Raw genomic sequence first — 15,160 nt, 5'->3', positions numbered from 1 at the left:
AAATTTGAAAGTCAGATATGAAGTTATAAGCAAAATACAGAGTTGATAATTCTTTGTTTTGTAATCAAAGCTCAAGAATTGTCATTTTTTACATTTGTGTTGTATTGGTGTAAGTTTCAATCAAATGTATCTGTCTTTTGTTGATACTAGTATTTATGAAGATAATGAGTTAGTTCGAATTGTTTTTTACATGTCATTTTGTCTAAGAAATGGTAAATCTCTACATTACATATTTTGTAAACAACTAAAAGACTCGAGCTTTGTTTACAACCAATTCTTACAGCTGTATCTCGTTTGTAATTTGACATTAACATTCAATATTTTGGTCAATCATTTAAAATGCACCAGTTAACCATTTTATAATAACATTTTTGTTTTTATCTCAAATCGTGTCCAAGTCCCTTTAGTACATGTATATTTGTTAATTATTCGTTGATATAATGATTACTTTCACTTAGAAATGATTAGTTTTATTTTTACAATGGATGTTCTCAAACATATTATACAATTTTCCTTCTATGTAACCCATTGTGGATTTATATACGGTAGTGGCTACATCCATTTTCTTAAGATAAAAGCTCTGTATATAGTCCATTTTTAAAACAAATATTCACATTTTAAAACCAAAAGATTTTTAGATGATTTCTTTACTACTAATTGTGTATGGCAAATAATATCATGTCTAAAATTTTGAGGCAAATCAGATTTAATGTAGAAGTTTGCTGAACATTCAGCCGGCTTAAAGCAAAATAAAATTTTTATCGTAAGAATAAATTTCTCCCAAACTATAATTGCAAAATATATCACGTTGAATACTATTAATGTTCTTTATTCTAAACTGTTAGAAAATCGATTTAAAGTTTTGTCTTGGCAAAACTGCACAATTGTTGTTCTGACCCCCCCCCCCCCCCAAATGAATTGCAATACATACATAAAGTACAGGACATTTCCTTTAATATAGTTAAGCTGTTGATTCCTAATTGCATGCAAGTAATTTATATCTGCCTAAAATTGCGAGAAACTCATCTTGCGAATTTTAAAAGTTACCTTTTATATTACAGTCAGCTGTATCATGATAAAAATTTCGAGTTTGCGATTTACTATTCTCGTGATTTGATGCAAAATGTTTGAATCGCGAAATTAAGAACTTAAGGAAAATAAAGAATTTTGCAGTATGTTTTTGCATACATTAAGGGTCTAATGTACATTTATATTTTTCAAAAAGCATGTTTTTGCAGAAAAATAATATTTCCAATACAAACAGCTAATTTTAATAAAACCTTTTACTTCTTGATTAAATATCTTAAAGGTTTTACAAGTCAGATATTGAAATTTATTTAATTCTTGAATTCCCGAATTCTTCAATTTATTCAGATTCTTGATAGAATCATGTTTGAATCATAACGTTGACTTAACTTTGATTCGTGTTCCTGATTAGCAATGGCCATTATGATTATCAAAAACATCTCGTGAAGAGCTAACTTACCTTGTTTGAATGCCCTTGATAGAGATACACAAACGTGCTTGTCCGTTCAATTTATATAGTATTTGCAATAACAATTTCGTATAGAACGTGACCAAAATTCAGTAATATATTGTCAACAAAATGCGCAGCGGTGCTTGCTCATCTGTCATATAATAATTTATTATTTTTTACCTGGAAGCAAAATACAATGTTTAATTTTTTGAAAACAAAACATCAAAATTTCCATTCGTGTTTTCCCAACTAACACAGTTTTGTTTAATTGCGCACCTTAAACGTAGTAAACATAGCAGTATGGAAATTCAAATAAATTACAATAATTCAAATCATGAAAATATCACAATGAAACTTTTAAGATGTAATTTTTGCACAGAAAGTAAATACGGCTTTCATTAAACAAGTATGTGCTTAAATTCTATAGAAAAAAAAAATAAAAAAAATTACTGTACCAGTTAACAGGTACTTATTTTTACAAGTGTAAAGTTTATAAGCACATCTCATTAATATAATTGTTAGTTATTTTATAAGTATCATCATATCTACAGTATTTCTTTCTGAGACATCTATACACGCTACTATATTAGATACTTACAATTAAGAAGGTAGTTGATAATGCAGTAACTTATGATACTAATATACATAATTAAAATTACGAATACCGACCGTTTAAGCACTAGTATTAACATTACAAATATAGATTTGTAAAGGTTTTAAATGAATATTCTTAATCATTTAAACAGAATGACTTACTTCTCAGCTCAAACTGTTATGGTTATTTATAATAAAAAAAAATACGAATGATAAAAAATTATTTATCACATATGTTTGTCGGATGAGAGACACCACGTATCACACCGTTAAAAAAATGAGAAACGTATGAACGGGTTTTTAGTTCGGGTAAAACCTACACGTTTCTAGGAAATGTAACTAAACAGTTGTTTAAATTACTGTACAACTCTTTGACCTGATTTTACGAAACCACATACACCAAACTTGACGGGCTTCTTATTCATTTCAACTTAAAAAAACATTACGGTATAACATTTCAAAATAAAATCTATACTGTGTTTGATAAAAATTGTTTATAAATGAAAAAATAATGAAGAAAATAAATCTTACGATGATTATGCAAATATATCATCTAACTTAATTGGCATTCAATAACAATTATAAAGAAAATGAATAATTTACGATTGTTGTATGTATTATTTTAAATAATTCTGTGTAAGAAATTGTTTGTGTTATTGGTTGTAGTGGTATTTTAATTGAATTATTATTATTTTATATTTTATATTTTATATGTACTGTGAAATAAGATCTTTCATGTTTTTCAAGTCTGACATTGTTCACTCAATTTTTTTCGATTCCCCGGGAGTATCAATAAATTATATAGACACAGATCATGCTACAAATACATTTCACATTTAAGTTTTTATACATGTCATAATCAACACATTCATAAATTCATTTTGTAGATGTAAATATTAATATTCGAGAGGATTGTGAAAAATCAACGATAAATCCCTTTCTAAAACTTAGCGTTAAATTGCGGTGAAAAAAATATTTTAATAATTGCAAACTGCATAATGCATAAAAATTGCATTCTGACCGTTGCACTTCTCAAGAAGATCACCTCTTCATAAAAATATTAACAATTAAGAATCAACAAATATCATGATGTTTGCATGTAGGTAATGCCATATACTATAACATTTGAGTGTTTGAGATTAATGAAATTTATTTCCTACTCAACAATTTAACCACCTACCGTAAATCGTTGCCTCATTCTACACCCCCTCCCCCCCGATCATGGTTTAAACAAAATTGCACTACACTACCTAGGGATGCTTCCACACCAGTTACTGTTTGTCTGGCCAATTGGTGTTTTAAAAGAGAATATTAAAAGATTTTTTCCCTATGTATTCTTATGTAAAAATGTGACCCCCCAATGGTGGCCTCACCTTACCCAAAAGGTTCATTTATTTGACGAACGTGAATCTAAGCTACCTGAGGTGCTTCCAAGCAAGCTACATCTTGTCTGGCCAGTTGATTTCGGAGAAGACAATTTTAAAAGATTTTTCTCTGCAATTATATTTATGTGAAAATTCAACCCCAATATTTCCTCTACCTAACCCCTGGGATCATGATTTGAACAATTTTAAATCTTACCTACCTGAAGATATTTCCACAGAAGTTTCAGCTTTTCCGGCCTTTTTGCTTTTTGAGAAGATTTTTCTCTATGATATATGCTTATGTAAAAAAGATCAACCTCCATAGTAGCCCCATCCTAACCCCCGGGATCATTATTTGAATAAACTTGAATCTACACTACCAAAGAATGTTTCCATATAAGCTAAAGTTTTTCTGGCCATTTGTTTTTTGAGAAGGAGATTTTGAAAAATACCAACAAATTTTCAATAATTCTGAAATATACTACCTTAATTATTTAAAGAGGACATGTCACTTTTAAAAAACAAACAAACATGAAAGCCCTTTCCGCAAAGATGGTTTCTATTAAGTTTGGTTGAAATTGGACCAGTGCACGATCTTGAGAAGACGAACATGAAAAGTTTAATAACGAGGATAACGACACCAGAAAACGGACAGGTTTTAATCAGAAAAGCTCACTTGAGCCTTCGGTTAAGTGTTAAGGTTAGGTAAAAAATGATATGAAAAATCAAACATAAATCATTCATGACGGATATAAATTTGACATCTTTGAATATTATATTTTAACTTATTCATTTTCTGCATTAAAATTTTGATAAAGCCAGGCACCGAATGTAAATAGGAAATCGTTATTTTATGCGACATAAACTGCAGACGTATCAAACGATAACCATTTAACAGGTAAATATATGAGGTGAAGGTTTCTTTACGATTTTACAAATGATGACACCTGTTGTCTCGTGCAGTTGGGATGTACACACGCTTATTGTGACGAATTGTACTTTTATGATTAATAATGGTAACACAATTTTTTTTTCATCGATGTGACTCCTTTACTCATTTTGCAATTTGTCTGCGTAGATGTAAGTGCAATGAAGATGTTTTTACAGAAATTATTGAAAAAAAACAAAGAAAATGTTCTTGTATGTTTATATTGGGAAAATTTGGAGGGGGCTATTTTTAGAAACTTTAAATTATGAGTTTAATCACTCTACCGATTATTCCAGTCATGATGTACGAGGGTTGTCCTAAATTTGCGTACACTTAGAGCAATACTTAAATTCTATTTCTTGTTATTTCTTCAGCTAACTGTATTTTAATAATTTACCGTAATCTAACATTCACATATGCGTGCTCAAAATATTATTTAAGAAACAAAATGAATTACATGTACATCAGGCGGTGCAATATGATTATCGAAAACCAAAAATAGCCAGCCTACGTGTTGCTGTACTTTGTTGATCAACCCTGCACATCGCCCACGATGGCATTCATGTTCTATTTTAGAAAATGTATTGGAAATAATAATAGTTTTATTAAACATGTGCCCTGGATGCAAATTCACTATGCATTTCTATTTTTGCTTTTAAACCTCTCCCTAAGCACAAAAATCAACTGACTCTAAACATGCTCTGTATTACTTTTGCTTAATGTCTGCCTCCCCACTGGTAGTCTCCCATGACTATGGCGGCGTAGTTGACCACCACTGGGGTCCGCCGTCCCCAAGGTCTAAAGGAGCAAAACACGGTAGGGAAGTTTTGGAACACCGTTTCTTAGTTGTCTGCCTATCTCAAGACGCAATTCATTCTTTCAACACAACAAGCGGCTCAGGGTGTCTATTGAGTGGATATATAGAATATCACACTGTTGTTCTGATCTCGGCCGAGCGGTTGGTATCAGCTCAAACCCGAAGGGCTGATACCAGGAACGAGATCAAAACAACAGTGTAATGTTGTTTGTATCATTTATCTAAAATCTAAGACTTTTATTCAAATTCCAAAAAAGAAATATAATTTATCATGAAGAAACTATCGATTTGTTTTACGGATTTACATAACTCGTTCGTCTTTATTCTTTTTTCTATTTGTGTTAAGAACTATAAGAGTTGTCGGACTTTGTTGACAAACCATTGTCGTTTGAAATACAATAGAAGAGAGTCTATCTTATACAATTCAAGATTATCGCAACGTCGTAATAAGTAAAATTCCTTCACTTGGATTTCGTAAGTTTCCTGTCAGGTTCCATTCATAAAAATCCATATTGTTATGGCAAGTTGTTTAAGAACGTTCATAAGCACGTCCATAATTTTAATCACTTAATTTTCACAATCAAATCTCTGGTTTTCTAAGATAGGTCTCGTTCCATCCTTCTCTATATCCTCCATAATTTAGATGTTGATTGATATTAAATAAAGCGTGTTATTGTTCTGAATACACATCCGTTGTGTAGGTTACCTCCCCTTGCTTAGATACATATCACTCTTTGGCGCTATTTTTGATGTATTATTTTTCAATTTTCAGCAATAAATAGAAATTATCAGACTTGTAGGACGATGCTTTTTATTCTTTATTTGTTATTCTATCGTTAATTTACAAACTAGTCTTAATTTAAAGCAAAGATATTTGGGAATAAGCGATTTTAAATTTGAGGGCAATACACCCCATTGACGACGGGCATAGACAGAGAAATATCCGCCCCGAGGGCGATACAGCCCTAGCTTCCGGTTGCTGTCTCACCTAGTCCTAAACACGTGTATCAGGGCTGATACACTACTAGGTATATGATATAGAATGATAATTCAATGGAAAATAACACTTACAGCAAAATATTACATTTATATGTGAAAAAGTTATAATTGTGAATGATGACCCAAATAATTACAAACCGTTAATTTTTTTAATATCTCGAATCGGTTATTTTAAACAGAATCCGAGTACTTAGAATGTAATGAACATACTATAGTTTTAACTGGATGGTCAACAAAATAACCGTCAAATCAACAATATTATTTGTTTAGTTATAAACTGATAACTTTAATCTTTAGAAATATCAATATATATTAGCCTTTGATTAAGATATTTTCCCATATCTCAATACAAATCTCTTCCTCTGAACGAGATCAATATACACGTAGTCAAAAATGGCACCAGGCTGAACTAGAAGCCACTTACAGCAGCCACAAAGCCCGTTGAAGGGGATAATAAAAGCTGCATAAATATGTATGAGCAGGAGAACGTTTCTCAACAATTATCCCCCGTCACCAAGCATTTACGTCTACGACGATTGGTACTGTGGCCCAGTCCAATTGGTCAAGGTGAGTAACCATCAGGCATGGGCACGATTACAGTACTTGAAAATGTAATCAATTTATAATTGATTATACTCTTTTTTGTCCTGTAATCGATTGTAATTGATTACTTTAAAACACGTAATCGATTAATAATCGATTACTTCTATTATATTAAAAAGGCACAAAAAACAAGAAGAGAATCTGATTGGGTTATTTTTCGGAGAATAAGGATAAGGTTAATAAGATGAAAAAACATGCAATTGCAAACTACTATGAAAATATATACCCTCATCTAAAGAATGCTAGCTTAAAGAATAAAAAAATTATACTGGAAATTATTGAAAGATTGTTTCCACACTTAAGTAACACACGACATCCCACCTATAAGGTATACCATGGACAATGATATGGAGAGTTATGCATTTTCAGACATTGATAAGATTGAATTACTTAACAATTACTTTACATCTATTACTTTCTTAGATGACAGCAACCATGACCTTCCAACTATAGGGGGTGTAGATTCAATTACTCTTTTTCAGAAATCAAAATACAAGAGCAAGAGATTACAGATATCATATTTATCATTCCAGTTAATAAGGCAGTTGGTCCTGATTGCATCAGTCACAAAATGTTAAAATCATGTCAAGATACCATCTCAAAACCACTATGCATATTATTTAACAAATCATTATCAGTCAAATATTTTCCAGAATGTTGGAAATTAGCACATGTTCTTCCATTATTTAAGAAGGATGACCCTTCTATCACTCCAAACTATAGGCCAGTTTCTCTTTTGTCTTGTATAGGCCAGTTTCTCTTTTGTCTTGTATAAGCACAATTTTTGAATGAATTATTTTCAAACATGTATACAATCATTTACATTCGCAGAATCTCTTTTACAAATATCAAGCAGGTTTTTCAACAGGTCATTCTACAATGTATCAACTAATAGAAATATAACACTCGATTGTTAAAAGTATTGATGAAGGCAAATTTTGTTGTATGGTGTTTTGCGATCTTTCAAAAGCGTTTGATCGAGTATGGCAAAAAGTTCTAATTCACAAATTAAATATGTATGGAATTAGTGGAAACATGCTGGATTGGTTTGGGAGTTATATAAGCAACAGAACACAGGGTGGTCACACCTCATTATCCGTACAATGGATTCTTAAACTGCCCAGGACAAACACCCTAAGTGACACTTATAAATTCCTTTGTCTCGTTCTCTTGCAAAATAGACACAAAATAAATGTATACCCGTCCCCTCTCTGTTTTTCTCTCAATAATTGTCAATCATTAGGCAGTTCTACTGAGTAATCTCTCTCTCTCTCTCTCTCTCTCTCTCTCTCTCTCTCTCAATAATGCTCAATCAATAGGCAGCTTTAGTGATTTTTCTAAACACATTAGTTTAATGATGAAAAATAATTTGCAAGGCGGACTGAACGCATACCGAACAACTGATTATCTGATTGTATACTCAAGTTAACCAACATATATTTGGTTTATGTAAAAAGTGGAAAATCAAACTAACTACATGAATGTAATCAATTTTATTCTAATTATAATATCATAATAAGAATTCTTGTATCTTTTCTATTGATGTGTGTATCTCAAAATATTTATTTGAAGATAAATCGAAAGTAATCGAAAAAGTAATTATAATTACACTGAAAATTTTAAGCTGTAATCGACTAAATTACGATTACAGGAATCGAAAATCTCTTCGATTACATATTACTGTGAATTAATTGAAAAAGAGTAATCATAACGATCGATTAAGATTACTCGATGACGATTACCCATGCCTGGTAACCAACTTTGTGTATTGTTATAATCTATTATTTTTCTATAATATAAACTTAATTGTTAATATTTAGCTTTAACATTCAGTTTTACACATCTTAACATGATTAAAGGTAGTGTACATTAAATATAAGCTTTGACACTTTCAAAGTCAGGATCAACTGTCTATATTACGGAGACTTTCAACTTGCAAGTACATGTATAACGTTATTAAATCTCACCACTGCGATGCTTGAGCGTACATGTATAACGTTATTAAATCTCACCACTGCGATGCTTGAGCGTACATGTATTACGTTATTAAATTTCACCCCTGAGATACTGGTTACAGTGACACTTAAATGATATGCAAGCAGTTATATTTAATTCATTTATTTTGTATGCAAATTCATGTTTTAACATGCTATTTTATCTTCACAGATGTACCCCATTCGTGGAGGTGGGCGCGGTGCAATGTATCCCCACTGGTTATCTTCCTTGAATATGACGGCGTAGTTGACCACCACCGAGGACGGTACACCCGGTCTATAAGAGCGCAACATAGGTGGAAAGTTCTGGAATATCATACGTGAGTTGTCTGCCCATTTCCAGACGCCATTTTCGGATCGACCTCCAATGAACCAACCATCACCTGTACTGCCTAAAAAGATAAATAGTAAATTCATTAACTCTATTTGATTCACACATCTAAAATCTCTCTAGTTTCAGAATGTTATATACTGTAATATAACAAGACACGTTTAACTGAATTAAATTTCATATATATATATATATATATATATATATATATATATATATATATATATATATATATATATATATATATATATATTTATATATATATATCAGGCTTGGGGTAATGCTAAATGTAATGGTAATGCATTGCAATGCATTACATGTTTTCAAAGTAATGCTAGTAATGTGTAATGCCACAAATTTAGCATTACAAGTAATGGTAATGTAATGCATTACTTTCCAAAATCTAGTGTAATGCTGGCATTACATGGCATTACTTTGCATTACTATGCTTTTTTATGCATGCTCATGTTCATAAAATTGTGATTAATTGGATAACTTAAATTGTATTTGATTAAAAATTGTTTTTAAGAAGAAAAATAATTCTTGAGATAAAAATATTAAGTTGTATGATTTTTTTAATCACACAACTCAATAGTTTTTAAAATTAAAATTAAAAATCCATTCTTAAATTGTCAATGTAACTGCATATAACAACAAAATTTCATAACATTTTAAGAGAGTTGTTATTAAGCATTTCATATCATTTGAAACATTTAATCCAATTAGTTGTGCATTTAATAAATTCTTTACTTTGAAGAATGTGTCAACAACACACAATGCCCCAACAACACACAATGCCCCAAGGATAATCTAAGTATCAAAACAATCTATTGTTTTAAGAGGTGCTAAACACCCCAATCCCCCACCCTTCTCAGGGATGTGTTCCATTACAATAGAGAACAGACAGTAGCATACACCATTGAAAGCAAACAAAATTACACTTAAGAGAATGCAGTGTCCAACCAAGATCTCTGTAAGCTTAAAACTAACTTCTAGTATTATAACCCATTTGAAAATAATTTCTCTCTCTCTCTCTCTCTCTCTCTCTCTCTCTAATATCTGTGTTTTATATAAGTACAATAGTTTGGACTAATAAAAAATAAAAGATTCGTGTATTTTTTCTATTATTGCCTGAACACTTATATCTTACATTTTCAAACCCGACATAATGCAGTTAAAAGATGAACCCTTGAAACTTTGATGATCATAAAGCGCAACAGCAAACTTGTAAATTAAGTCATTAAATTTGAACGTGATAGTGAACAGAACATGCACCTATAAATATGTTTAATCATGTTTTAAATATGAAACGTTTTCCCAAAAAAAAAATTCAGCTTCTTAATCACTTTTTAAAAACTTATTGATTTTTCACAAAGTAATGGTAATGGTAATGCATTACTTTACTCATGTAATGGTAATGTAATGCATTACTGAAAGAAAATTAAGTAATGGTAATGGTAATTTAATGCCCAAATTCATGAAGTAATGGTAATGTAATGCATTACTTTACAATGTAATTCGCCCCAAGTCTGATTCTGATTGATATATATATATATATATATATATATATATATATATATATATATATATATATATATATATATATATATAACGAAACTTTGTTTTTTAGATGTAAAATATAGATTATCGTCTCTAACTATAGTTTTCAGTCGTTAAATCTAATTTTTAGACGGTGAAACTATGATTATCTCTTTTTTTAAAATTGGGAATGTTATAAATTATGATTGTTTTGCACTCACACTCATTTAGATAATTAAATCATATTTACACTTGTAAATGTTTTCCGTTATATACCTTAACAGGGTTTGCGCAATCCTCAAATCAACCAACTAATACGCTAAAACACACCTAATATCGCATTGAAAACATTATTTAGGCATAAAGAAATCGGTATTTTGTCATACGAAATTATTCATTTATTTTTTTTTTACAATATTTATTAACATTATCATTTGCGGAGATAAATGAGCATGGCTTAAGATTAACGTAAGATAATATTTACGGATCGACATCGTAAAAAAGCGTTCTTGACAATCACAATCTCTATTTGTCAAAGTAGTTAAAATCAGTTATAGTTCATTTATGACTCTTATTCACACAGTTGGATATTTAATTGTAAATTATGTTTTAGAACACAAATCAATAATTTATACATTTTATAGCAGATTGGGTATTTTTAATTCAAACCCTCTCACACAAATTAATTGAAGTTGGAATATGCATTTATATACTTTTCCCAAAAACTTTTCTAACAAAGATTTTTTAGGATGGGGCGGGTTGTTGCAATACCCATTCTTCAGATGCCTGTGATAAATTCTATCATACTTACTGCATTCTGTGGCAAGGAGACTTTTAAGAGCCCTGTCCTCTCGGAAATTCTCAATTTTGACAAGGTCCATTCCTAGTCGGCGGCATTGTGCTCGTGCTTGCTCCCAGGAACTGACCCTGGGGCTGTAATCCACGATGCGGTACTTACTCTTGGCGCTAGCCGTGTCTGTTAAACGTACAATCACAATTATTTTAATTAAATAATAAACAGGGGTATGGAACAAGATACCTAATTTGGCATCGATTTTCAAAAAAGAAATAGGGGGGGGGGGCAGCAAAGATTTGAGGAGCCAACTGGCTTCTTCGGTTATGTTTCTATATTTAAAAAATATGATAACCTCACCTCCTCCGTATGTATGAATGCATATGAAATCTATGATCTAACAATAACATCAAAATGTACACTTTGAAATTGTAGGATTTATAAATCGTATATGGGTATTCATATTGTTTATCATTAAAAGAATTATTCATAAATTAAATGTTCATTCTAGTAGTGCACTCAAAATATTTGAATTTCATATTTCACAAAACCGTCTCTCCTTCAACATCACATCATTTCAGAATTACATCACGATCATACTATTATTCATTTTGAAATAATTTTTTAAATTAAAAAAGGCAAGCTAAACTTTGTTAATAAAGGTTGAAATAATAGTTTTTCCAGAAAAAGTTACTGTCAAACAGTGAGTCAAAATTTTTTTTTAAAAAAGGGACCAATGTGAAACATTTTACTGTATCCTGGGAAATATCCACCAGTTTAATTTTTGATTTTTGCCCATTTCGCCCCCCCCCCTCCGTCAGTGGGCGAATTTAAGACCGGGTCAATTGAATGTCTTAAATTTTATCTCCTCTCACACAACTGCATCTGGGCATATTCAAGACGGGACGAATCGATTTGCAAACATTGAAGGGCGAAAATAACACGGGGCGAAAATAGCCATGTGTACAGTATTACTAATCGTAATTTTTCAAAATTTACTGTTTTTAAGACAAAAAAATCCCGTAAAAGTAATGAACAAATATCGGAATATTGGGGTTCCTCGTACACTTTGTAGTTTTATATATTTAAAATTTAAGACGAGTAGTATCATTTCAGTATCTTGCTTATTACATTGAGTGAACATTACTTGATATAACGTTATATAATTTAATGCATATTTTCCATTCTTATTTTTTCATACTTACCAATCAAAATGAAAGTAACGAATCCAAGTATAACGTTCAGACCAGTCATCTTTGATCTTCAAAAAATGAGTGAATAATTAGAGCTTTAATATCACACTGCAATAACGAAAAACTTGACAATTACAATTTGTAAAGAAATTTTTTGAAATTCTAATGTAAAATTTAGACGAATAAGAAAGTCTGATTAGAAAGTTGAAGAATGATTTAAGAAAGTTAATTCGTTTAATTTTCGCCCCTTTAGCCCTCATTGTCTGTGGCTAATTTAAGACTTGGCGAATTCCAATGTCTCAAATTTTATTTTCTCCAACACAACTTTATCTGAGAAATTTCAAGACTGAGCGAAGCCATTTGCAAACGTTGAATGGCGAAAATAACACGGGGCGAAAATAACCCTGTATACAGTGATACTATTCGTAATTTTTCAAAACTAAAAAAAAAATCATGCATTGAATTATTAAAAAGTTGACTTACCTTGTACATACAAAGGCTGTTATTCGGATGGACAAACGTTTATGCCACATCGGTTTATATAGCAATTTGAAGGACAATCCCAAATTGAAAACGTGAATTAAAGTCAGACACTATGGCCATATAATAGAGGAGCTGTAATTGCTCATCAGTCATTTTACTATTTATGATATATTTTCTAGCTGGAAGCAAGGTTTACTGATTGCACATATTGAAAAAATAACAAAAATGCCCATGATCTGTTTTTGCCACTAAAAAGACACTTTTGTTTCATGATGCACTCTATAAACATTGAAAACAACAATAATTATTAAGCTTTTCTGTTGGTGTACGTGCTTATTTAGATAAATGTAAATAAATTTGGAGCTAATTATTTTGAATACTGGAAATGATGACCCAAAATAGTTACAAAACTACCTCACATAGGTTAAATTCACGGAATACATTGAAGGACAATCCCAAATTGAAAACGTGAATTATAGTCAGACACTATGGCCATATAATAGAGGAGCTGTAATTGCTCATCAGTCATTTTACTATTTATAATATATTTTCTAGCTGGAAGCAAGGTTACTGGTTGCACATATTGAAAAAATAACAAAAATGCCCATGATCTGTTTTTGCCACTTAAAAGACACTTTTGTTTCATGATGCACTCTATAAACATTGAAAACAACAATAATTATTAAGCTTTTCTGTTGGTGTACGTGCTTATTTAGATAAATGTAAATAAATTTGGAGCTAATTATTTTGAATACTGGAAATGATGACCCAAAATAGTTACAAAACTACCTCACATAGGTTAAATTCACGGAATACATTGTACTCAGGATATAATGAACTATATTTTAGCGTTTAAATTATCTCCTATGGTCAGCATCAAAATTATTATTAAAGGGACATAGATACGATTTAAGATCATTATTTTATTTTCTATTTTCAATGTGGAAAATGGTTACTTAATTAAAAGATTTTATTTTTTTATTTTTAATGCGGAAAATGGTTACTTAATTAAAAGTTAAAGGTGAAGTTACAATCAAGGAACAGAGGTAAAATATCATTGCTACAATGGCTCATTATTGTTCACAAATAATTTCTATATAAGGGTCTCATGATTTGTGATGGTGTATGATTTGTTTTTATCCAAATGGAAATGTTCTAGATATTGAAATAGAAAAAAAAATCTAAAACTTTTACGCCAAAATCATGTTTAGGTCCCTTTAATATCCATCTGCATCCATGGCTCTCAAAGCTGACATTGATCATGCAATGAAGGCAAAGATGATTAGCAATGACCAATCACTAATTTGTTGTAAGTATATTAAGATCTCTTGACTCCTGATGATGAATTTTTGTGCTCACTTTGTTTTAAAACAAAATGTGGAATGGTAATAGGCCTAAACACGGATGGAGACAAGCAAGACATGAGGTGATCCAAAAAGTATATACCGGTAATTACTGTGTACAAGGAAACATTCACCTACGTTTTCTCGACCCATTTCGCCTTTGTCTGTGATCAAATATGAGACTAAGCGATTTCAGATGTATCCAATTATCTCTCTTTAACCACAACTGTGTCTGGGAGATCGGGGCGAAAATGTTTACAAGGGAAGAGGAGCGAAAATTACACATTGCACAAAAATAACCTTGTACATGTACATGTATACGATACTAGTATTATATAATTTGCGTAAATCACAAATATTTTTACAAAAATTGAAAATATAATATTTGAAATACATTAATTTGTAATAGTATACAATACATATAGATAAATGAATATCAAACGGAGCAAATCGTACATCGAAGTTTTAAAAATTAAGCATGATTTAACTTTGTGATTCCGAAATTGCTGTGAAAGTCGTTGCTTGACTTATGAGAGAAACTGTCAATAAGTTATATGCTCAAGAAAGTAGAATGCAAACATTGTTTTAAATGCATATTATGTGCTACTGCTTTTTCATTACACCATATAACTGACCAGACTACGCAATTGATTTTTCAAAATGCATAATCATATGAACAGATTTATTCATTCATTCAAGACA

The 15,160-nt window shown here is 30.9% G+C and overlaps 1 protein-coding gene across 1 annotated transcript in view; it reads right to left on the bottom strand.

Annotated features, from left to right (window-relative positions):
* Positions 1-8,884: 8,884 nt before the first annotated feature.
* The window catches only part of LOC128163108 (COMM domain-containing protein 3-like), a 28,415-nt gene continuing 22,139 nt past the window's right edge, over positions 8,885-15,160 (bottom strand). Inside the window, exons 9-11 of the mRNA XM_052826612.1 lie at positions 12,645-12,700; positions 11,458-11,622; positions 8,885-9,168 (exon numbers count right to left, since the gene is read on the bottom strand). Of these exons, the coding sequence (XP_052682572.1) occupies positions 8,924-9,168; positions 11,458-11,622; positions 12,645-12,700 (466 nt within the window). The 3' untranslated portion in view covers positions 8,885-8,923. The remainder of the gene's footprint in view (positions 9,169-11,457; positions 11,623-12,644; positions 12,701-15,160) is intronic.

This window comes from Crassostrea angulata, chromosome 9 (genome assembly GCF_025612915.1).
Source record: "Crassostrea angulata isolate pt1a10 chromosome 9, ASM2561291v2, whole genome shotgun sequence".
Lineage (NCBI taxonomy): Eukaryota > Metazoa > Mollusca > Bivalvia > Ostreida > Ostreidae > Magallana > Magallana angulata.
This window is presented reverse-complemented; position numbering and strand designations above follow the sequence as displayed.